At 34.7% G+C, this 24,218-nt stretch overlaps 1 protein-coding gene across 1 annotated transcript in view; it reads right to left on the bottom strand.

Moving 5' to 3' along the window:
* The window catches only part of ROBO1 (roundabout guidance receptor 1), a 645,922-nt gene that overhangs the window by 125,950 nt on the left and 495,754 nt on the right, over positions 1-24,218 (bottom strand). The window contains exon 7 of the mRNA XM_035333114.1: positions 23,186-23,256. Coding sequence (XP_035189005.1) covers positions 23,186-23,256 — 71 coding nt within the window. The remainder of the gene's footprint in view (positions 1-23,185; positions 23,257-24,218) is intronic.

The raw sequence follows: 24,218 nt of genomic DNA, 5'->3' as shown, positions 1-24,218 counted from the left end.
TCATTCACAACATTCAAGTTTATCATCTAAATAAAATAAGACACATGCTTTCAGTAGAGATAATAAAACTATCATTAATTTCAATCAATAATGAATTTTAACCATGTAGACCTCCATTTCACAACTTGCCTACACTTCAAAAGCATGTATCACAGTCATAATTTGTATACATTTTTAGACCTCAATCTTGTAAAGCCTTATGCACTAAAAACATTTTCCAGTGTTGCTTTTTAATTCCCTCAGAAAGAAGCTGCAATTTTATGTTAAGGTTGGAAAATGTACTTAAAATTCTGAAATAGAAACAGATGATAATGGAATGTAATCCTTTTTTTTTTTTTTTTTTTTTTTTTTTTTTTTTTTTATAAGTTAAAGTTTGTCAACTATGTATATGGGTTTTGGATTTTGTTTTTTAGTTTAAAGTATTTAGTAGGTCTAGCACACAGATAGTAGTAAGAACAAACATGGAGACTGCAGTTGCTTAAGTCTATGCGTAGAAATGATTATCTAGATATGGATAGGATGGTCACACATTTTGTAGGTTCAAACAAGAAAAACAGTTAAGAAAATCAGATATGCACTGCCATTTCTCAACCTGAAAAAAAAACAACAGGCACTGATAGGATGATATATCACAGCAATGTCAGCAGCTGGACCACAAAACTACAGAAGCTAACTATTCCCACCTTTGGAGGAAATCAACTCACAGCCAGATCTTGCAAACCAAAGATTACCCCTTGATTATTTGAAGGCAGTCTCTTCTTCCTACATACAGCTTTTTCATCTAAACATTCTCTAGTGATAGCCAAAGATTCCAGACCTCAAGGAGCCACAATTGGAGTGACTACATTGCCTTTAAAAAGGCAAAAACAATAATTTGTTATGCACAATATACATTGCATATAAGTCTCAATGGTGTATCAAATCACTCCTAAAACAACAGTGATTTTGTTATAAACATACACATTCAATTAAAACTAACACACATTTTATTATTCAGATAGAACTATATATGTATTTGACAAGATGATAGCTCAAGTCAGAACACGCTCCTTCCAAGCACAAAATTACTGAATTCCTATTTTGCTAATAGGTTAAAATAAATAAATAAATAAATAAATAAGCAACATTAGTTTTGTTTCTGCTCCTGACTTGCTAATTTGGACATGCTGTTTCTTCTAACTATTCTATATCCCTGTTTCTTTGTTGAAATTCAGCCCTGTGAAACACTACGGTGCAGACAAGTGAATTGCACCATACTGAAATAAACATTTAATGTGTACACACAAAGGCAAAAGAAACATTACTTGAATATTTTAGCAAAACAAGTCTGCCCATCTCTCTTACTAATCCATACAACTCAGTCAGATTAAAAGATAAAACCTGCATTGCTGACCAGAAGTTATTATATTCCTTGCTTTAGACTTGTAAAATAACCAAGCCATATGTTTTAATTTCACAGAAGTGTATGCAGAACTAACCTAAGGTATTGAAGGGATTTTTATATCTTAAAGATTATCCTTATGTAACATGCAGATGCAAAAACAATGTAATTTACAATTATAGACCATTCATAAACAATCATGTAGCAGAAATCACATTCAGAAGACTACCAACATCATTATGATAATGTGAACACTTCAATGGAAGGAAAAGGCAACTATATATATATATTTCCACAATTTGCTCCATGGAGTAATAGCTATCAAACTATATGGCATGCATTTATTGCATGTAGGAGATTGTGCTTGTACTGATCTGAAAAGAGTGCTAAGTGGAAGGTACAAGACTTTCATTAGTGTCATGGCTACTGTCCAGAAGGACTTAAGCATTGCTCTTATATCTAATTAAAATGTAACATTTGATTCTTTCTATCTTTTAATTTAGAAAGGACATGACTTCTGAAGCATCAAAGGATACTGCAACTAGAAAATATATTATTGTTCAGAACAGTAACTGCCAAGAACTGGCCTGCATTTCATCCTCTTATAGTTCATGAGCATAAAGCAGCACAAAGTGAGCATACTTGAAAAAATAAACTGGGCAAGTAATACTTCAGCAAACAAATGAAAGCAAAGAACATTAATAAAACTAGGCAAATGGTTTGTTTTTAAAAACGCAATGTCTCCAGAAGGTAATTTACAGCCACTAATGTCTTAGTTACCTACTAAATACAAAAAAAAAAAAAAGAATTAAAAAAAAAAAAAGTATATATATATATATATTTTTCTTTTGCATTAGATGAAATAAAGCAACTGTAACAATTATGCCAAATACAATCCAGAGAAACAAAATGATGAAGAAAGCAGGAACTTGTTGAATAAGCTGGTATTCTGACATTATCACTCTCTTGGACTAATATCATTGTTTTATTCAAAATGCTTGCTGACTTTAAATGTTTCTGTTCTTATTTTAATGTATACTGTTGATAGCTATAAAAAGTGCTTCCCTGGCTAGGACCATGACACATTATCTCTGCCTATCTCTGCCTAAGAGAGAAGTCAACACCCACAAAAAAAAGAGTTTAGTTTTCTAAAATGTTTAATTAATTGAAAAGAGACAGAAGACAGGAAACATAGAGGATCTTGAATAACTAAGTCATTTATTGAATACTGTTTTGCACTGGTCGGTGTTTGGGTAATACAGAGATCATCCCAAGACCACCTTTAGGGACTTGAATCTTCTAAAACCATGAATGATAAATTTTTTCATGTGCATTCAGGGTGACATGAGAAAACATGCAAAACATTTTGGGTAACTTGCTATCATCCCTTAATTACGTATTTTAATGTCTGCTTTGTAACATCATATAATATGAAGTTTTGATTGACTTGTAAACTAGCCGTGCCTGGTGTTCTAGCAAGACAGATCTCTTCACCTTTCCACATCACTTTTTATCTGCATATATGAGAGAGAGCAGGAGAATGAAGGGGAGTGCATATATTTTGCTTAACATGATAGTTCATCCTCTAAGGAAGTCTCAGTGAGACAACTACTTTGTGGAGCCAAGGACTTTAACAAGGCAAAAGTTCCACCCTTTGAGACATTATTCTTTTGGGGCTAATAAGAAGTAGCAACTGAAAAGTGGTCAAAAAAAAAAAAAAAAAAAAAAAAAAAAAAAAAAACTGTGTTCCTTCAGGCAGTCTTCAGTGACATTCCGCTGAAGGACACAGCATTGTGGACTTTGACACAATAAGTAATTATTTTGCCTGCAAAACACTGTGTGTCACTGCTAAGTATTAGACTGTATAGTGGAATTACTGGTGATGATTTTCTGTAAAAAAAAAAAATATATATATATATATATAAAATTATACAGTTACTCAATAATCTTTTATAATGATGTAAATATACAAAGCTCATGGCACCTTTACATTGCTTAAAAGCATAATGGAATCACTACAAAAGCAAACTGGCCTACCAGCATGAATGGGGCCTGCATCTCCATGCAAAGCAGAAAGTCTCCTAAGTTTAAGAGGGGAGCAGCCCATTTATCCTTCTCTTAAAAGGTTCAACTCTTTCACAGACCAGTGATTTTACAGAAAATACTCTCAAACGTCAAATCACATGTCAGCACTGATGTGCACAGAAACCTGAAGCCTAACGCCATCTCTGCCTGAAAGGCTCCTCCTACATTCAGGAAGTGGCTAGAAAGGCTGCTACAATATTTATATTTTGGAGATGATGAAAGAGCAGTGAGGGATGATGGAGTGTACGACTTTAGTATTTAGACTGTGATTTAGTGGATTTTGCATGAACAAAGCATTCTGAAATCAGCGACTGCCACATGGATCACTGGTGACTCAAAAAATATTTCACTGGAAAAGATACACATAGGCCCTTGTTAGCATTTTGGCAACACATCACGCCGTTTTTCTGCCAGATGTGCAGAAGCTGAACTGGCATAACATCAGGCTACACACTGTACATCCTGCACGTATCTTTCAGCTGTGATGGCTCATGTATAACAAATGGCATCCGAGAACCCATAAATATCAGTAAACAGTTCCAGCCTCCTTATAGCTTGTCTCTCTCTCTCACCATTTCTACTGTTTTGAACAGAGAGCATTAATTTTGGGAAAGGACAGACAAAGAAACACACACGCAAAAGATGCAATACAAAAACAGAAAGAAAAAAAAAAAAAAAAAAAAAAACACCCAAATTGCTTTAATAAGCCAACAAACAAACAACAAAATCCTCACACAACCTAAACTGAATACATGTAGAATTCAGCTACTGCAGAGTAACTTCACATAGGTAACTGAGTAATCAAGTGCAACTAGGATAAAACTGATGTTTGACTTTCTGCCACTGCCACTACTTTCAGGCAGGAAGCATTACCACTTACACAGTCCATAGGCTGTTACAAAAGTCTAGGCTAAGACCTGTGGCAGACAGACGTTCCACTTTCATTTTTTATCTGTGTTACAGCTGCAGGCCCAGCAGTATGCATACGACAAGTCTAAATCTTCTTCCATCCAGTGCTCAAGCTCATTAAATGTCATAAAATGTTTCCAGATAGAGAAAGCAAAAAGGGCAAGGTTCATAATAGGATTTACAGAACAAAACATCCATTTCACTCACTGTAACTCAGAGAACATTTATACTTAAAGGAAGAAAACAAAACAAAACAAATAATAATAATAATAAAACACTAACCCTAAATAAATGGTGGAAGAAGTTCCAAGCTAAGTCATCTGACTGCCCTAAAAGCTTTTAAACAAAAACTATAAAGCTAGCCTATTAATACTCTGGAAGGACTACAGTAGAAATAATAATTTATGCAACCCCCATGGTTACTCTGATGCCTTTATCTGTGGAAGTGCAGTGACCCCTAAACATCTTTGACCTATTAAGTGCTAACAGATCAAACACTCTACAGCTTTCAATATATTTTCCACATTTAAGAGTTCTTCTAATAAAGTGTTAACTCTTAAGTTCTTCAACAATGAATATTCCACAAAATTCAGCCAAATACTCAGAGAGTCAGAAAGTATCAATTCCTATGGATTACATACAATATATTCTCTGCACACAACTATTATAATTTTGTTTCCTAAATTCTTAGCATTGGGTAGCATCAAATGATTGGAGAAAATAATACCAGACATGGTAATAATAAATAAGTAATAAATTTCTATGAGTAATATATAGAAATATTTTATCTGTAGCATTACATACGCTTATTCCCTAAGCAAACTTTCTTTATTCTTGAAAGGTTCATCTGATGTTGTACATTCAGAAGTTTACACCAACAGGAAGTATGAAGTGAAAATGTTGAACTTAACTTACTTTCACTGCATCTCTGTCCATATTCTTATAACACTGGCAAGGAAATAACTATTCTTAACGTAGCTCCAGATGTGGCACCGTTTAACAGAAATGAACAGGTTTAATTATAGATTGACCTACTGTACTGTATTAAAATGAAAATAAGATTTAATGGTGCAATCAAATGAAACTAGAGGGGAAACGAATGGTAAAGCTGATCCAATACTAAACAATAATTTCTCTAAAAAGAGATGATTTTCTTAGATAGCTGTCTTCAATTATCAAAGCAGAAGTAATAGGATCACTGTAACCAAAAACAAAAGCCATTTTAGATTTTGTAAAATACTTAGTCAAATTCATTTTTGTGGGTTTGCTTTATATGATGACTAAGGTTTTATAAGGGCTTCGTATGCATGAATAAGGAAAAGATGAAGATAGAGGTTCATTAGAAGCCCCTAAAATCTGTTCCAAAGAGAAACTGCCATTCACTGGAGTAACCTGTTCTAATCATGCTTCCTTTGCTTCACTTTTACTGTCACAGGAAGTAAAATGTTATTTCAAGCTCATCTCTACCTGGCACAAAATAAATGTTAATAATGTTTAATGACTCATTTTCCAGTTAATCTACTGCTTGAATGCAAAAACAGTATGCTAAGTAAAATCCTTCTAAACATGCATAGTTAATAAATCCACAGTATTCAAAATAGGGATTGAGTAGGCAAACATGATTTGCAACGTGTGCCAGTAAGTAGCTTACCTTCTCATGAACTCAAATTTGATGATTATTTCATCTGCTTTCAAGCCAAAAATTGTTTGCACTTTAGCAGTTTGCCAGTGGGAAAACAAACTCTAGTATCTTAACAAGTGCACAACTGAAGAACAAGCAAGTACATATATGAACAAAATAGTTACACAGCATAACTATTCTGAGTTAATGACAAATAATCAATCCAGTTTGGGGGGGCCCCGGGGGGGGGCGAAGCTTTACTGTTCTCTCATTTTTACCATGAGAAACATATTTAATAAAAACAGTGTTCAAAAGGCAATGAGTTCTTTGTCAAAGCAAATTTTATCGCTATTACTTAAAACAGAAAAATAAGCTTGAACTTCAGGATTTGCTCCACTTTTGCCCATTGGGAGGACTGTGAAAACTTTACAACCTGCCTTATCCTTATTGTCTCACCTTGCTGAAATCAAACTAAATGCCCACAGTCACAATAGTTGTCTAAAAGGAAAAAGTCTTCAACACATAATTTGCCGTTATATACCTCACATTGCGACTTTCTTTGAATAGGCTTGCAGGCTTCACTGACCCTCTTTCATCCTAACTGCAGAAGTAGGATCCCAGAAGAAAAGAAACAGGTGTAGCCATATCCTCTCTTTCTAGCATACAGAATAAGCAGTACTTGGAAGTCAGAAGGGGCACTTGCGTTACGACATTTTTTTCTCTGAAGAATCCTCTGAAACATGGACTCATAACTATTTTCAAGCCAATAACTTGTCCAAACTTGTATTAGAGGATGTAGTCCTCTACACTTTCTATGAAAGCAGTTTTCTTTATTTCTGGGCTATTTCACCCTCTACGGAAGGAAAAACAAAAGAAAACAAATAAATAAATAAACAGGAAGCACAAATAAGCAAGTCTTTCAAGAGCTACATCCGAACAACAGTTATATATAACTATATATAATTGTATAAGTGTGAATAGATAATATTCACACTCACTGCAAGAAAACCAGCTATGTGAAGAGTAGCCCTTAAAGATGACAGTGATTTCCGCAGCTATCTACACAACACTTCACATTTTCTGTTCAAAATATAAACTTTGCTTTAACTAAACAGTAACAATTAAAAATATTTTTTTTCAAACTAAGCATAAAAATCTTTCTATGCATTTGGCTAAGTCCAAAGGGGAACTTTAAATGAAACAAGCAGTCAAATAAGTGTGGCCTCCACTTGTGCATTTAAAAATATTGCTCCAGTGAAGCCCCGACATAAATAAACATGGGAAATAATTCTGAACATAGTTGTTCACTGCTATGAAGAAGGGAAGTTACATATCTCCTAATACTGCAAATGCAATGAGCCTCATACTAACCAAAAGGAAAGCTGCTGAAGTAGATTTGTCATACAAAAATTATAATGGGTACTAATTGCAGGCACCACTCATAAATTGTGCTCTCACGGGGTGCTCAGCCCCCTTGGGGGACCTGTATCTAACCCCTCACTGGAAATCACTGTTTTATCAACGGTGTTCTTAGCTATGCACAAAGGAAGAACAATAAGATTTGAAACCACCAATTCATCACATAGGGCATTATTTTATTTATTCCAGGTATTGAATCGGTTTTAGAGGTTCAGTGTTTAGGAGGCAGTACAAAATTCCCTTTTATGGATTGCCTTCTCAGGAGGTATAGTATGACAAGAAATACAAACGAAGAAAGAAAAGGCATATGAAGGAAGGAGACACCAAGATAATTTCAGCAAACCAAAGACAAATGGAGGGGTGTCACACAAGATAAAAACTAAAATACATTTTGTGTGAAAATTCTCTCTTGACATGTAACCACTGCTTGACATCTTAGCAATGTTCACATGCAGACTGAAATAAGACTGTTTACAACAGAAGATGACATTGTCCAGTTAAAAAATGATACAAACTTGTAATGTTATGGCTAAAAGGAAGGTTGTTTTTTGTTGTTGTTGTTGTTTGTTTATTATTATTTTATTTTTATTTTGGCTTATTCAGGATGGGTAACTGTCAGGAGATAAAACGTATATACCTTCAAGTGTTTCATTATAATTGTGGAAAAAAGTTGTCTGGATTTGAAAAAATGTACTTTCAAATCCTGAAAAAAAAAAAAAAAAAAAAAAAAAAAAAAAAAAAAAGCTTTTCCACTAGATGAAAGGGGTAAAGTTTAGAATAGGATTATAGAGAAACTGAAATACTTGCCTTTCTGCCTAACAAGCAGTTACTTCTAATGTATTTATAAAGTGTAAAAGACAGTCTGCTGAGTGTTAGCATCATAATTAAGTGGCTGAATCGGTGATCTTAGGTGCCTGATGCCAAACATCTTATAGTGAGTCCCAGAAAGTGGTACTACACAATTCCTGAGCACAATAAAAAACTTTCACCTTTTTCTACATATTACGTCTCACCCAGTATCCGAATTGCTTTTATATGCCGTTTAAAAGCAGACAAAGCAAAGAATATATACCTTTTGTACTGCCCCTACTAATTTTGACTCAACAACCTTAACGTCCGGAATTATATTAAAGTAAGATGCACCACAAAAGGATTATTGATACTATGTGAAACAACACCTTTTGTACAAAAGTATAAAATATCTTCAGTGGTAATTGCATAGTAATCTTATTTTTTCCCCTGCAATGTGGAAATAGCAGCATGCACGCTTATTGCATATGCTATTAGATTCTTCCAATATATTATTGATACGAATGTGTAACCTTTAGTTAACAAATTTAGGATCTTTACCTGTAATATATGGTATTAACTCACTGATAAGCAACTTTACATGAACTATGACTCTGAAATGAGTTAAGAAAGATAGAAGGCAAATATTACTTGCATTGGCATTCAAATCAAAGCACTTCTGAAATAGTCTTTCAAAACACAGTAGAAAACAGAAAACAGTAAGAAAAAAATCTACTACGTTTACTAAAGTTGAATATTGTTCAGTAATGGATTTTTTTTTAAGCTGTACTGAATGAAATTACAAATATCTAATTTTTTATTTTTGAGATATCTTTTATGAAAGGCCCAAGTTACAGATATGAACAGCTTCATTATCCTCTTACTTATCCCAATTTTGCAACAAATGCTGTAGAATTATTCTCTATTGTGTTAGACATGAATAAAAACCATGTGTGCTTCAGGTTAATTAACTGAGTCTGGAAAAGAGATTCAAACTATTAGGTGTTCTATCTCCCATATCACTTTTATATTAAAAATAAAAATAATATATATATATATTATATATATCATACTATATTATTATATTATCATACTATAGTTTTCTCCCTCACTGTAAAATAAACATGAAATGCCTTCATCTGACATTCAGCATAACTGAAACACTTCAGATATTAATCAATGCTGTAGAGAGTTTCCTGTTCATTTCAGTAGGTGAAGACAAGTCAGACAGAAAGCAATTGCAGTAAGTTGTACACATGCTGGAACTGGAACCAAGCTCAGTTTTATTGTACTTCAGGGCCTGCAGCGTTTACATCATACCATAAATTTTCTATTATTATAATACCATTATCAAAATTCAAAACACATCATCGAGGTTCTTCAGACATGAATGCTTCTCAACCTAAACAGTAATACTTTGTGGCAAACACTGTATTTTTATAACAACCCTAAGCAGTAAAACCATAATAAAATCTTGAGGTAACTTACTTATTCTTCAAAAGACAAAGACTCATCCAAGAGAGAAACATCTAACAAATACAGAAGGAACAAGCCGAGTCAAATGGAAAACCGGCAAGGAAGCTTAAAACGCTTACATTTAGCAGAGATTAAGAATGCTTATTTGAGAATACATGCACAGGTGCAAGTGCACACGCATATGCAAAAAGATCTTTTATTTATTAAACTCATGTTTTACTTTCCAGCTTTAAACAGGGCACTTCGCTAAGGCAGTGGCAAGCCATCACACCAACATACAATGTCTCTAGCTGCCCAACCAAATACTGCACACACTCTGAATTGCCAAAAAAAAGTTTCTGCAAGATGAAAACATATCTGAAATTGCTAGTTGAAAATTCTATCTCACGCTCAGTGAGCAGACAAAATTACTGAACATGCTGGAAAATCAGCACATTCAGCTGTATCTTCCCTGCATTATTTTACATAAATATTGGATCTGCGGTTTTGACAGTGCTTATTTATGTTTTTTGACAAAAGTTAAGGGAAACATGGGAGACATGGAGATGGACAACCACATACATTTGCTCTCATAAACTTTGCTCCATCATTTAAATGAAGAGCATTAGCCAGGAAAAGGAGGCATGAAATACTCCTGAGATTATTTCATACCAGTGTCTTCCAAACTTTATCAAATATCTTGTTAGGCAAGTTTTTACAGCTGAATAATGAGAAACAGGCTATCTACTTGGTCCAAGATGAGTGCCAGTTAGTTACTGAGAGCCCTATGAGCAGAGCTACAAGCACCTAAATACTCATACAGTCATGAGTGCAGGAAAGATGATTGGTTGGCAACACGCTTTCAGAAGTATGTTCATCCAACTTAATTACCCACTCACTTAAACGCCTGCTAAGGTATTTCTGAAGTCTCACAAGACATTCATCCATGTATAGCAAAAGACTCCTAAGTGTCATTAAATATCCCAGCCTTGGACCTTAAAGTTTACCTTTATTTGTAAAAGTGTTTGTGAGATTCCATTATTACTCTTCCGGAAAGGTAGTTAACAAAAATGCTCCATCTACAGGGGACAATAACAAACAATATACCACTTGCTACTTGAGCTATAAAATCAAACTGGACTCTAGGTTCTCCACGTTGCCTACACCAATTAAAGCCTTACAAATCATTTTTCCCCCTCAGTGTCAATTGTCCACAGAAGTTTGCCTTTGCGATGGGTGGGAATAAGAACTTCGGTATCAGTAGAGTTAATTAACTAAAATTCATTTTAGCCTGGCTGAATCCATAACGATTAGAGAGTTAAAAGGCAATAAAAATGTTGGCAAGTATGAATCCGAGTAAACACACATACTTCAAATGGAATTTCTGTGCATCAACTTTCAAAATGTGAATACACTTTAAGAGACAACTCAATACGTACATGACAGTACTTGAAGGAGTATTCATTCCTTAGTTCCAGATTTAAATCTGGGAACAATCATAGAAAACATCTGAGAAATGGAAGAAGCAATACAATAACAATAGTATCATTAACATGAAAAAATTCCTAACACCTTAATTAATGCAAAACATTAAGACAAACCTATCTTTGAGGTCTTGAGAGCATGAAAAAACTCTACGAAAAAATGGATACTTCCAAAGTGTTTTTTTTGGAACTATTTGTTAACCTTAGATTTTGGCTAAACTAACTCTCACTGGTTGCTCACTGAGTTTTCACCTCACTAGTGTTAGTCAGAAAAAGAAAATTAAAGTGAGATTAAAACTGGGGAGAAGTTTAAGATGAAAATGGAAGAAGACTTGAAACATTAATAGGTCTATTTAGTAGATAGATCAATGGTGCTTCATCTATGGAAATGCTGTACATATTAAAATATACTATGCATATTAAAATGATGAAATTAGTTATTAATTGGAATATAAGACTATAATCAGTAAATGTAATCTGTATGTATTAAATTGTGTAAAGTCATTAGCAGACTGTAACAAAAGTTCTATCTGTATTTTTAATTACCTTATTGTGCAAGTTCTTACTCCTGTTAATAAACAACCAAATATTCTCAACTCAACAAACTTTTAATGCCCCCTCCCCCTTTTTATTTGGTACAAAAAGCCTGGAATTTAGTAGTGAAAATACGTATTTTTTTCTAGTTACAAATACTAAAAGAGAGCTTTGAAAGCTACTTCTTTATATGCTTTCTATCTTAAAGCCTTTCATCTTCTTTTGGCTGAGTAATTATCTGTTTTATTCCCATCCTTTAAGGAAAAAAAAAAAGGGGGGGGGGGGGAAGGTAGGAGAGGAAGGAGAAAGCAAGCAACAGCAAAGAAAAAAATCCAGAATTGGTAGTTTTTTCACCTGAAGGGAAAGGAGAAAGCAAGTTTTTTGTTTGTTTGTTCTTTTGTTTTTTTTTTGTTGTTTTGTTTTGTTTTGTTTTTTTGTTTTTTTTTTTTTCTTTCCCTTTTTTATGAATGATTGAGCTATGAAAAAAATAAGTATATGCAACTCTACATATTTGATGTTTTATTCATCAACAATAGTACATCCAGATGCCTAGGTGCACATTTAACATTCCCAGGTGTTTTCCATTACAATTATCACCAATTATCACTCACAAATGTTTCCCACTTTTATTATTATTATTATTATTCATTGCATGACAGGATCACATGAAGATTTCTCTCCTTTTGTTAATTCTCACAGCATAATCCTCCCAGCAAGGAGCTATTCATCAGGACAATTCGAAAATTCTCTCCCCCTTTAAAAAGATACCAGTCAGGAAGTCAGATATTGCATCAGGCAGATCTGAAACCAGACCACCCTCCCAGCCACCACATTAGATACCGTTCCTCTGGAACTTGCTACTAAAGCACTAAAAGCCAAGGCTGCAAAAAATTGGTTCCAGCAGACAGGAATGGAAACATCTGATTTGCTCTTGCTGTGGTACACAGAATCAAGATTTTCCTGTCATCTCAGATGAGTCCATGCTGTGTAGTCAGACAATGAGACTATTCTAAGAATGACCCTGGAAAACTTTGGGATTATATCAAACTGCTGACTCAAAAATGGATTTGTTTTGGATATGTGCAAGTCCAAACATTATTTATGAATCAGATGGGAAGTATCTTACAGATGATTTTCCTCTCTAATTCATGTACTAGATTTTTCTCTTTTTAGAAGACTTTCCAAAAACTCCAGCTACCATGATCAAAATACAACACTTCATTTTTTTCAGTCCTTAAACACTTCCACTCAAACTGTTTTGTAAAACAGCTGACAAACCTATTTTACAGCACTGGCTTCAGCTCTGGCTTTGCTTTCTTCATGTGTTGAGGACAGAACCAAAGTCATTCCACTTTGCTACTACAAAAGGCATCAGCTCAGAGATGATGTTTTCTTATTTTCCTTCCCATTACTTCATTAACAGTTCAGTTTCCACTGGTGTCATCCATCAGCTGCCCTCTCCACCTCTGTGTGCTTCTTTCTGTGTTCCTCTCAAGAAATGAGGCTCAGAAGGGGTTCAGTGCCATCAGGCCAACTTGTCTTGATCATTTAGCACCTTACTAAATAAGCACCTCATACATGGCATTTGCTAATTCCTAAACATACACTCCACCCTCCCTGAATAGAAAAAAAAAAAAAAAGCAAATATTTGAAAAGTTACTTCATTTAAGAAATTCCACCCAAGTCCATTGTTTTCTCCAAGTCTCCCTGTAACGTTTGTCTCTTTAAGACTTCATCTCTACAGGTCAAAGATACCCTGGTAGCTGCGTCAACCAGGCACCTACCAAGCCCTTTGAACACCTCAGTAATGACCAGCAACAGAAATCATTCCTCTTCAGAAATGAAAAGTTACTATACCCGCTGGCTGCCTTCATACAAGTTAGCCTTTAACCGAAAACCAAAGCATTAAGATGCAGGCAGGAGAAACTGAGGTCATCTCAGAGCACCAAATCAAACTACAGGACAAGCCAAAGGAGTTGAATTGGAAATGAGAAAGATGTAATGGCTTAATTTGAATTAAACAGTTGGATTAAAAAATCCCAATTATACTTTGGAAAATACTCAATAGAATTATATATTCAGATTGATAATCAAGATAATGTGAAGAAAGTTCTCTGATGAGATGCATTCCCAGCCAGAATCTCTGCTTTTGAAGTTTCTGTTTTGTCAGCTGAACCAAGCAGAACCACTGTGGAAACAATGTTCGAGTCAATGGCACTTCTGAGATGAAATGTGTAAATACAAACACGAAGGGAAAAAAAGGCTGTATTTCTTTTCTGGGAGCTGGACAGTCTCAGCACCACGTAAAGCTATTTACCCAACATTTCACAGTAGTTGGATGGAGTCAGATAAAGTAATAGCTTCCCTATATTTAAACCAAAACTTTAGCCAAACTTGTGGGAAAAAAAGCATTAAAAAAAAAAAAAAGTGATGCAGATCATTCTGAGCAGGCAAGCTGTCCCAATCAACACAGCTAAACAAAACGTATTCCTGTCTAAAACTTGTAATCTTCTCATTGCAAGAACAGTTCCCTTCTCCTTCTAATGACAATAAGATTAATTGTTGCAACTGAAGCAGCTTTTATAATAGGAATAGCTGAGTTTAAATGTGAATTTAGCAGTAGATTTCTTCATTTCAGAGAAAACAGGCCAGGAATACTTGCAAATGGAATACATTTCTTAGCATTTCACTTGTTGCATACTAGCTGAAAGCTTCAGAAGCCTCAGAATGACTACTTTAAGAGTGACACACTCTCAGACAGAAAATGCAGCCTTGAAGAAAGCGATCAGCATACAACTCACTGCAGATGGATTTCAAAATACAGAAGATTAAGCAAGGGGCATATATGTACAGTCACAAACAAAACCATTAAAATGCCTCTCAAAAAAGAGAACAGGGACTCAGAGAAGGAGCCTGTCAAATTAAACTATATAAAATGGCAATTAAAAAGAAACTAGGCAACCATATCACAGTAAATCATCTAGTCTTTATAACCAGAACTGGATTGGAACAGACAACTCAAATTTTACTTGTATACAACAATTTTCTTTGAAGTTTAATGTCTAGAATAGGTATGTTTTGGGTTGTATCCAGTTCAGTAAATCCTCTCCCAAAGAGCCTATTAACTTTACCTATGAACGTAGCTAAGCTATTAGCTAAGCCTCAGGTGTATCTGCAATATAGTAGGGTATATCTCTGAAACATCCATGCTACAATTAAAGTTTGGTAAGAAAGCATGAATAACCGTTTTGATTAATGAATCATTTTCTTTTTACAAATACACCAATAATTAAGAACACCTGGAATCTGCAGGATGGCTCTGCACATAAAAATCATTCTGGTACACACAGCTGAAACAAATGTTTCAACTGTTATCTGAAATATATACAAAAAGGAATTGCTAGATGTGTTCACTTGACAACACACATCATAAACATTTGAGAGTTACTCAACAAAATACGCCTTTAAAAACTATGACAGTGCCACAACAATTACTCTTTTTCAATGGTGAAATATATCTATTGTAAAATATTTGTAAAATAACTTGGGTATTTGGGGTTCTTGATGCATGGTCCTCCAAGTATATTATTATAAGACAAAGAAAAAATATCAATCTTGTCAAAATAAAAAGAAAAAAATAATACCAGGATTAAGTTCCTAACAACATTCATAAGTGAATAAAAATAGAGATTTACAATAGAATTTGTGTTGCTACTTTAACTATAGCTTTCACAGTCAGGGACAGGCCAGTCAGAGACATTATCCATTCAAACAAGATAAAAAGGAAAAAAAGTATGTTTGGTACATCACAGCTGTCTTCCATTACCTGTAATTATGCATGTTCAGACCAAGCTGGGAACAAAAGATACACTACGAACAATAGTTAACCGCATGTTATAAGGCAACAGTGTAGTACACTTTCCAGCATGACATTCACTTGCAATGAAAAACATCAACCATCCCACTCACAGGATGTCGGTTTTGCTTTACATTGTAGAAGCTTTAATTAAATGCAAGTTAAATTGGATGCATTTGAGAAACCCCTACCCTTCTTGAAATACATTTCTTGATACATTTCATTCAAAGATGTATTCTCACAATCTCATACATAACAACAAATGATCAGTACAGATGTTCTGGATTAACAAAGCTAGTCCTTAGTTCCAATAAGAAGCATATAAACTTTCTAATAAATTTACTGAGATATGTCTTAAATTTATACTTTTACTGCTAGAACTCCAACCCAAAAGCTGCTTCAAAGCCTCACATTTCATATATTTAAAAACCCTTTTTAAAAATCTAGGCAGGTTGTATTTAAGATTATTTTGTATTAATTTCTTCTTGGGTAAAAACTAGTCTTCAATAGAGAGGTTCCGTTTCTGCACCGTTCACATAGCATATATATATATATATATATATATATATATACACACACACACACATATATTTAGTTCTCAGATTCACTAAGTTATGTAGAGATGCTCTTATAGTTCCTTTTTACAACCATGGTTAATCATTCTGCCAGCTATTCTTGCAGCTCTCCCTTGCATCACTTCTAGTCTCATTTCATGTCCCTGGAACATCTGAGATCAAAGATGTATATGTAATTGCAGATCTAACCTACACTTTCACCAACAGCACAAATGTTTCCTTAACTACTTAACAATGACCACACATTTTTAAGCTGACTCTCACCAGATATCAGTCATCTTCTGATACCTTCATAAACCGTCTCATCTTCAGTCACTTTTATTTTGTAAGATCATTACTTGTATTTGACATTCCTACCATACACCTTAAATGAAGGTGAATTCACCTTCTTACTGTTCATCATTCTAGTGCTAGATTACTAGCTTCAGCTGATACAGAACTTAAAATTATTTTATCCTTTTCACGAGGTGAAGTCCTAATACAAGTATTTGGAGACTCATGCTATCCATGGAGAAATGGAAGACAATGTTTTAAAGTTAAAATTACAAAAAGAAAAATGTAATTTAATGACAAACAGATATGTCTTTCCCTTAAAATATGCTATCATTAAAAGGGTGAGAGAGGGAAGTATGATGAAACATTCACCTGTTAAATGAAACTCAATACACAAATAAACCAATTTCCAAATAGAGAATAAATGAACTTATACAGACCCCTTTCCTCTCACTTCTCTTCTACACTACATGATAGTCCCACCATGTCAGATTCACTACTAAAACAAAATCCTGATGGCGATGATTATGGACTTTGCAATGTTGTTTTGATCTCTATTTCCTAACACCAAAATGCAGCAGTTCTCATCAGACTGCTGATAGAGTACTAACACATTCAGAGTAGGATGCAGAGAAGTCATCATGTTGAATAAAAAGTTTTAAATCAGCATGTTCAGCAGAAAGTTCCCTGTCATTAGGTTACAGAAATGCTGAAGAAAACAATCTTAAACCCCACCACTAAAGAAGGCACCTTTAGTTTCTCCCTTTGTAAGGGCAATCCTAGCCAGCAGCTTATAAAGACACAAATTCATAATAATGGATCATTACCATAAACCACAGACTAATTTAAAGACAGACTGGTCTTTTGGGGTTTGCTTCACTCTAGAACATAAAACCTCACATTTTTAAAGCTGTCACTGCTGTAGAGCAGAGGAAGATTTGTATGTAATACCAACTCTTTACAAGACACAATCCCAAGACATGTGGTCCTTTCCATTAAAGTCTGCACTAGTTAGTGGTTTCATAAAACTTGGCCTATCCACTTCTTGAATTGTCCCAACTTCTGCTGGTGCAAGTCAGACATTTTAAATATCAAACATACTGAAATAATTTAAAAAAAAAAAAAAAAAAAAAAGTGTGAGATAACTATTTCTTCTCACCTTTGAAGGCAGTTTTACAGTTTTCCCATTGAAAAAAAAAGATATTTCTGCTAATGCTATATACTTCAAACACTGCTTTTTAATACCAGCTTCTTTGTAGCTTTTCTTCCTATTGCAAAGGACTAAAAATACTTCTCTCTTCTTGCTATTTTACACAATACTGAGCAACAGCCAACGTGTTTTTTTTTTTTTTTTTTTTTTTTGTGTAGATGACTTTCTAATTTAACCGTCCAATTTTACTTTGAAATTTCAATTTTCCCATAAAATACTTCAGTACTGGAGGAAAAAGTATGCAGATCTAAGGAAAAGCATCTACTCTATTTTCAAAAGCTCTTTAAACATTAGATTACGTCTATAACCATTACATTAAACTATCAGAGTCTATTAAAAAAAAATAAAAATCTCCTCCCTTCTCATTTTCTTCAGTCTGAACGCTCTCCTTCCTTTACAAAAGGAAAAACTGCCTGACAAAGAAATGTTATTCTTACATGTCTGACTTATTTTATTCACCTTTTCAAGAGAACTAAGGTAACTGTGTGACTTTCAGAAGGATTTATTGTTAGAAGGATTTATTGTTTCGTTTGCACTATTATCTCCCTGTGGAGGTATCAGATTTTGCTGTCTCTTTTCCTCCAAAAGAGAAATAGATGAGCTAGCTAAACTGTTAGATCTTATTTCTAGGTTGTCCATATTCCTTTGTCCATAGACTGAAGCTCTGTCTGCAGTAGGATGCCTGGACCAGGTCTCCCTTTTTTCCCAGGCTACTACATAAACTTTTCAATACCACTGGGATCACTCAACAATTGTTTGAAAAGTTCATCAGTTTCAATGTTCCTTTCATGCTTCTATCCAGTCCTGATAGCTGCTTCTTTAGATTAAAAATCAGACATCTCAATAGCAGGAGCCCTGCCAAACTTCTAAATCAGCAAAATCTGATCTCTAAATACAGCAAAGAGATCTTCCTCTTGCTCACTGTGACTAAATCCAAATGAATTAATTCATCATTGTGCAACGCACCTGGCATACAGAACAAGCATTCACCTCTCAGTGAGTGACTGGATGACTGTGCTATAGTCCCATAATTTTTCCTGCAGCAGAGACTTTGCTACTTTGTCATCTATGCTATTGGAAAACACTTGTCTGTCTACTGGAAGTGTGCTAAGAGAATTGCAGGAGTTCTATGCTTCAATTCACTATAACAAAATTCATTCTTTTTTAAGAAAAGCAGTTTTCTCTGGAATATTTTTAGTACTGGCATATTAGTAAGAAGAAAATTCTGGAAAGATTTTGAAAAGTCCAAAGTGATAGAGTCTGACGTTGCCTGTTTCAGTGGTACTGGCATTCATTGCCATTCAGTATGAAGGTAAGGAGAACACATGCACCTGTGTTTTCCTATCTTGTGTCCCAAATCTCTCTTTGCAACTCCATCTGCTATCTAACTCATCTTTTCATCCTTTTGTCTGCCTTCTTGGCAGCTGAAACGAACAGAGAGGAATGTGTTCCCTCTCCCACTGCATGTCTTTTCTGTGGCATGAATACAGTAGCTCTACACCTCTGTGGGCATGTTTTGTATGCAACACATCCTGTGAAAGGGCATCATGAGATCATCACTCTGTGCTCTCACAGTGGAGAAAGAACAGAGTTAGAAAGCTGGGAAGAACAAACTACAATGGCCCTGCTTCAAGCAGACAATGGAGCTGTAAGATTGGTTTTATCCCACCAAAATTTCATAGTTTCTCACATCCTGGCAGATGATCATAATTACAAGAGTCTTTTCTTCAAACGCTTATCTATTTCAGCTACATGAAAACATGTTCTTACTTTTGCTACTGTAATCACTGTGCAGAACTTACAAAAATAAGACTCACATGAATGACATTAATTGACTGGAGAAAACTGATATTGGGGTATGGTAAAAGCCATCAAATACTCAAGGGTTGCTGCAAACAGTGAGAGCAATTCTCTGTGTTCCTAGTGGACTGAACAGTTAGCAATGGATTTAAACTGCTGCAAGAAGAATTCAGGGTAGATGTTAGGGAACAGAATAATGCAAGATGAAACAGTACAATCTCCAACATCGCAGGTCTTTAAAAGCCATTAGACATATTTACTAACATTGATAAGATTCAAGAGATGTGCTTTATGATTCTTCCTAAACAGTTGCAGTTAATGTTTCCTTTTTGCACTTTGTCCTAGGTTGACCATTCAGCTAGCTGAAAAATATGGCACTGATATTTACAATCACAATGAACGTGGAACTTTCAAACCTTGTCCATTCTCATATGCTGGGGAGATGAGAGAATTATTAGGAAGGACAAGTTGGATCATTAATGAAAATAACATATAGTTCTCAACACAAAATCTTTAGCCTTTTTCTTTTCCTGAAGAGCAATGAACTTGGAAACAAAATCCTATATTCTGAAGCGTGGGACAGCAAATGTACCAAGACTTGGCATTTGAACTTCACTACACGTAACTAACTAATCATCTTTCAGATGGAAACTATTAGCTCCCTTTTTCTAGTACCACATGGGCTGCCTGTCTCCTCTAGAGGGCACAGAATAAATCCCCCAAGTTACCTTTGTGCATAAAAAAAATATCAAATGCATGTATTTCTTAGAAACTCCCCACTTCCCCCTCTCCCCCCCAAAAAAAATAAAAATAAAAAATTGCTAGAGCTATGAAGAATTTAATGGCACCCACAAAACCTGTATCTGTGAATCTGATCATTTTAATACCAATTTCTTTATTTTTAATATACTTAATTACTCCAGTGGCTAAAATCCTAATTTATCCATTATTTCTCAGTCATTGAGATGACGTAGCTAACTTTTACTCGTTGCTAATTTTCCACTTTGAATTTAAAAAGTTGACAATATCATCTCTTTCACATTCTCATGGGGTCCTTTCCAAGTCTTTATCTGAACTTCAGAGATAGAGGAATTGATATGCTGGTGTCCACATCCCTTACTCTTAGATTACTCTTTCTGTTATGTGAGATAATTCTCATCTTTCTTACCTAGAACAATAAAGCAGTTTGTTACTCTTCTCATTCACCTCCATTACTACTCATGTCTTCAAATATAGTCTGTTTAAAAAACGCTAGTATTTACACGATTCTCTTGAATTTCATTAATATCAGATTCACAACATTTATGGTTATAACCATTATTTCATAACTTTTCTTCACCTCTCATCATCTTCTGTTTTCACACTATGGATGTTACTTGCTTGTCTGCCTGTCTGTCTTCCTCCTAAGGCCTTATGAGGATCTCTTCCACACTTCAAACACATTCAGTAGTGGTAACAAAACTCAGTGAATCTTTTTTTATTATTATTATTTTTTAAATCAGAACAACATGGAAAAATCCAGTTTCATTTATGGAAAAGTCCACTCTGGACAATTTAAAAGCTGCAATTTGATTCCAATTACACCATTGTATGTGCCAGACAGAATGTGAAACTGTCACTGTAATTGGCAAGTTCGATATAAGATTCAAACACAGGAAATCTCAACTTTTATGATGCTTCATTTATGTATTTGTTGGTTCCATAGGTGATACAAAAGAAAATGCAGAACACTGTTATCAGAGACATTTTTTTTTCAAGTATGTTTTTTTTTCAAATTTTATCATATGTAATACTAGGGATATTTATGTGATAGATTAAAAAAATTTGGCTTCCAATGACTTTCCAGTGCAAATGCTTTTTGATAATGCATCTCCCTCTGACACCACCATTATAAAATCACTTTGTCCAAAATGCTTAAGTCATTCTGTAGAAAATTAACCTCCTTTGTATTTTAAACTTGACAATTTAGAGTGTCTTTGTCAGTGTTTATTACTCAAAACAAAATTAAAGCATAGCTCCTTTATAATATACTACTGGATATAAGACCAGAATGAATGCAATAAAACACACTTTACTGAATATTACTTTTGGGGTCAACGACCAAGATAATGAAGAAAATTGTTGCCTCGTCACAAATACCACTGGTGTGGTGCAATGGCTTTACTTATTTATTGCATGCTGTAAAGTGATTTGGTAAGAATTTCATTGTGTATTTAGGTTCAATTTCACATTTGTTTCCACCCAGTGGTCTGGCCCAAATACAAGGTTAAGAAATATGCAAGCAAAACCTAAGAAGCATGTTTGATCTTATAAAAATTCATGAATATTGTTACCACATGCTTTCTTCACACACAAAAAAGAATCTAAATACCATCTGTGCAAGATAGTCTAATTAGGGGATTAGGACCACAGTTCTGTTAGCTCACATGTTCAAGCTCCTGCTTCCTCGGCCACTCAAGAAAAACCATAAATGAAGAATAGAAAAAGGACAGCAGCAACCTATTGGATTCATTGCAGACAGGAGTTAACAAACCTTACAGAAATTAGTTGTCCAACTCTACCCACAGGAGGGTGTTTTTTTTTTTTCCTTGATGTATATATAATGCCTGGCCCAGCCAGCACGAGGCTTTTGAATAAACTTGGCACCAGATGAATCACATTTTAATAAGTTCAAATGATATTCTGCAACAGACTGGTATTTAATGGCTGCAACATACTACAGGGACCAATTTTTCAGGATTTGGCACCAACAATAGAAAACTAAATGATAAAAGAACATAAGTAGTTCTTAAACAAAATAAATGAGGTATAAACATAAGTAAAGGCTGTACTGAATATACAAAAAGAGTCTGACTACACATAAAACCCAAGATCCATTTGGAACCAAATAATTTTAGAAATAGAAGCAAAACATACAAAACAATCTTCTATTAAAACAGAGTTACTAACTCACAGGCTTCACCATCAATTTAAAACCGTTTCTGTTTGCGACATCATTTTTCTTAATCACAGGATAATTTATGAATGTTAGTAACAACACGCAACCAAAAACCTTAAAGGAACATCAGATCTTTGTATTTTGAACACTAATTCTGACAAGTTTCAACAGCTTATATTGTATTCAACAATTTGACAGAAATTTGTAGAACTAAGCAACGAACTCGTTCAGAACAACGCATGCAATACATTTCATTCTTTTTGGCTCACTGAATACTTACGAACAGATGGGTTGTATTTATTTAACTTATTTCATGCATTTATTTTTTTCATTTTAGTTTTTACCATTTCTGTAGCTGCTGCTGATAGTTCACTGACAAAAAAAATCAACATGTAAGACTTGTCATGAACCACAGTTATAAAACTAGCCTGTTTCTTTACTGAACACACATGTACATCTTACCTGTCATGGACTTCAATACTTGTTTTCTGAAAACATTTTCCAGTTCAGAGCCAAGTTAGAATGCCTTTATAGGAGTAGCATGTATTTCCAGACTACAGAAATATTAAATGTAATGCCTATAGTCATATCTCAATTGTATAGCTGGGAGAATGCCATACAAAAAGTCAAAGTGATATACAAAAGTTGTCCAAGGTAAGTGAGCAAAAAGGGAACTTCAGGTCTCTAGAACCCCACAGCTACAATCCCATGGCAAGATCATTTTATTGTTCAGGTAGTCTGCAAGTTCCTTTCAAAAGTGCTATTTAGGAATAAAGATGGTCACTTTTGTACTACAATTAAGGTGGAGAAGGAAAAGTCTGAAGTCAGTAAATGTTGAGGTATGCAAAGAGCTTACGGTCTTGAGTGTAATTTTGATTTTCAATGTTATCCCATTTTTAATTGAGCACTTCTGAGGAGGATCAAAGTCTAATTAAACAGAATAAAGTTTTAAAGCAATTTGGTAAGGTATAGGTGGCCATCAAGGAAAAAAAAAAAAGCAATCCATAAACATAAATTATTAATCTGGCTTCAGTAATTAATAGTCTCTCTGAAAAATTGGGGCTCTACTAACTTTACTGAAAAGATGTTTTATTAAAGTTTCAGTAAATTCACTAAAACTATAAATTGAATCAAGTCACCATTAAGTAACTGGCCAAGCCAGAATGAATGATCTTCTCACAGCATAACGATTTTTGGTCTTCCGGCTGAACTATACAAATACTGGAGAAAGAGAAGACTCTACACAATGTGAGGAACAGACTGAACATGTTCAAAGCCATAGCTCTCACTTGTTAAAGACTCATATTCGCTCTCCCATCCTGGCCACTCTGGTGTCTTCTTAGACACTGTCTTCTGCGATGAACTCATGCTGCCAACAGATGTGAGGGTGCAGCTTACTCAGTTTACGAATGGTTGCCAGAAGAGATTTGCTGCTTCAGGCTGCAGTAAATTAATCCCAGCAGAGGCAAGGTTTATTTGCTTCTCCAGGAGTTTGAAGAACATACTGATGGCATAATTCTGAGCAAGGCAAAGGACAACTGAGATAGCCACAGAAAAGCCAGAGCTCTGCTGGAATGCTCTTTCAAGTCCACTTTACCTACAGGGTATTCACCTCAAACTCCACTTACCCTTTGTAACATACCAATGTTTGCTCTTCCTGTGTTTACACAGAGAAAATTGTTACTAACATTGTATACATACATTTAAAGTCAAGGGCACAAAGCTAGACAGGGAGGGCAATTGCTTCCATTTTCAGTATCTCACCTAGAAAATGTGTCTTGTTCTGCATTGGAACAATGAAGCTTCCCTCCTTCTCCTGAGAGCCAACTCACTGCTACAGAGCCAAGGTGGCACTAAATTGTTATCTTTCTCTGCTTGCTTATGAGCCT

Source organism: Oxyura jamaicensis, chromosome 1, assembly GCF_011077185.1.
Source record: "Oxyura jamaicensis isolate SHBP4307 breed ruddy duck chromosome 1, BPBGC_Ojam_1.0, whole genome shotgun sequence".
Taxonomy (NCBI): Eukaryota; Metazoa; Chordata; class Aves; order Anseriformes; family Anatidae; genus Oxyura; species Oxyura jamaicensis.
Note: the sequence above shows the minus strand (reverse complement) of the source record. Positions and strands in the feature narration are given on the sequence as shown.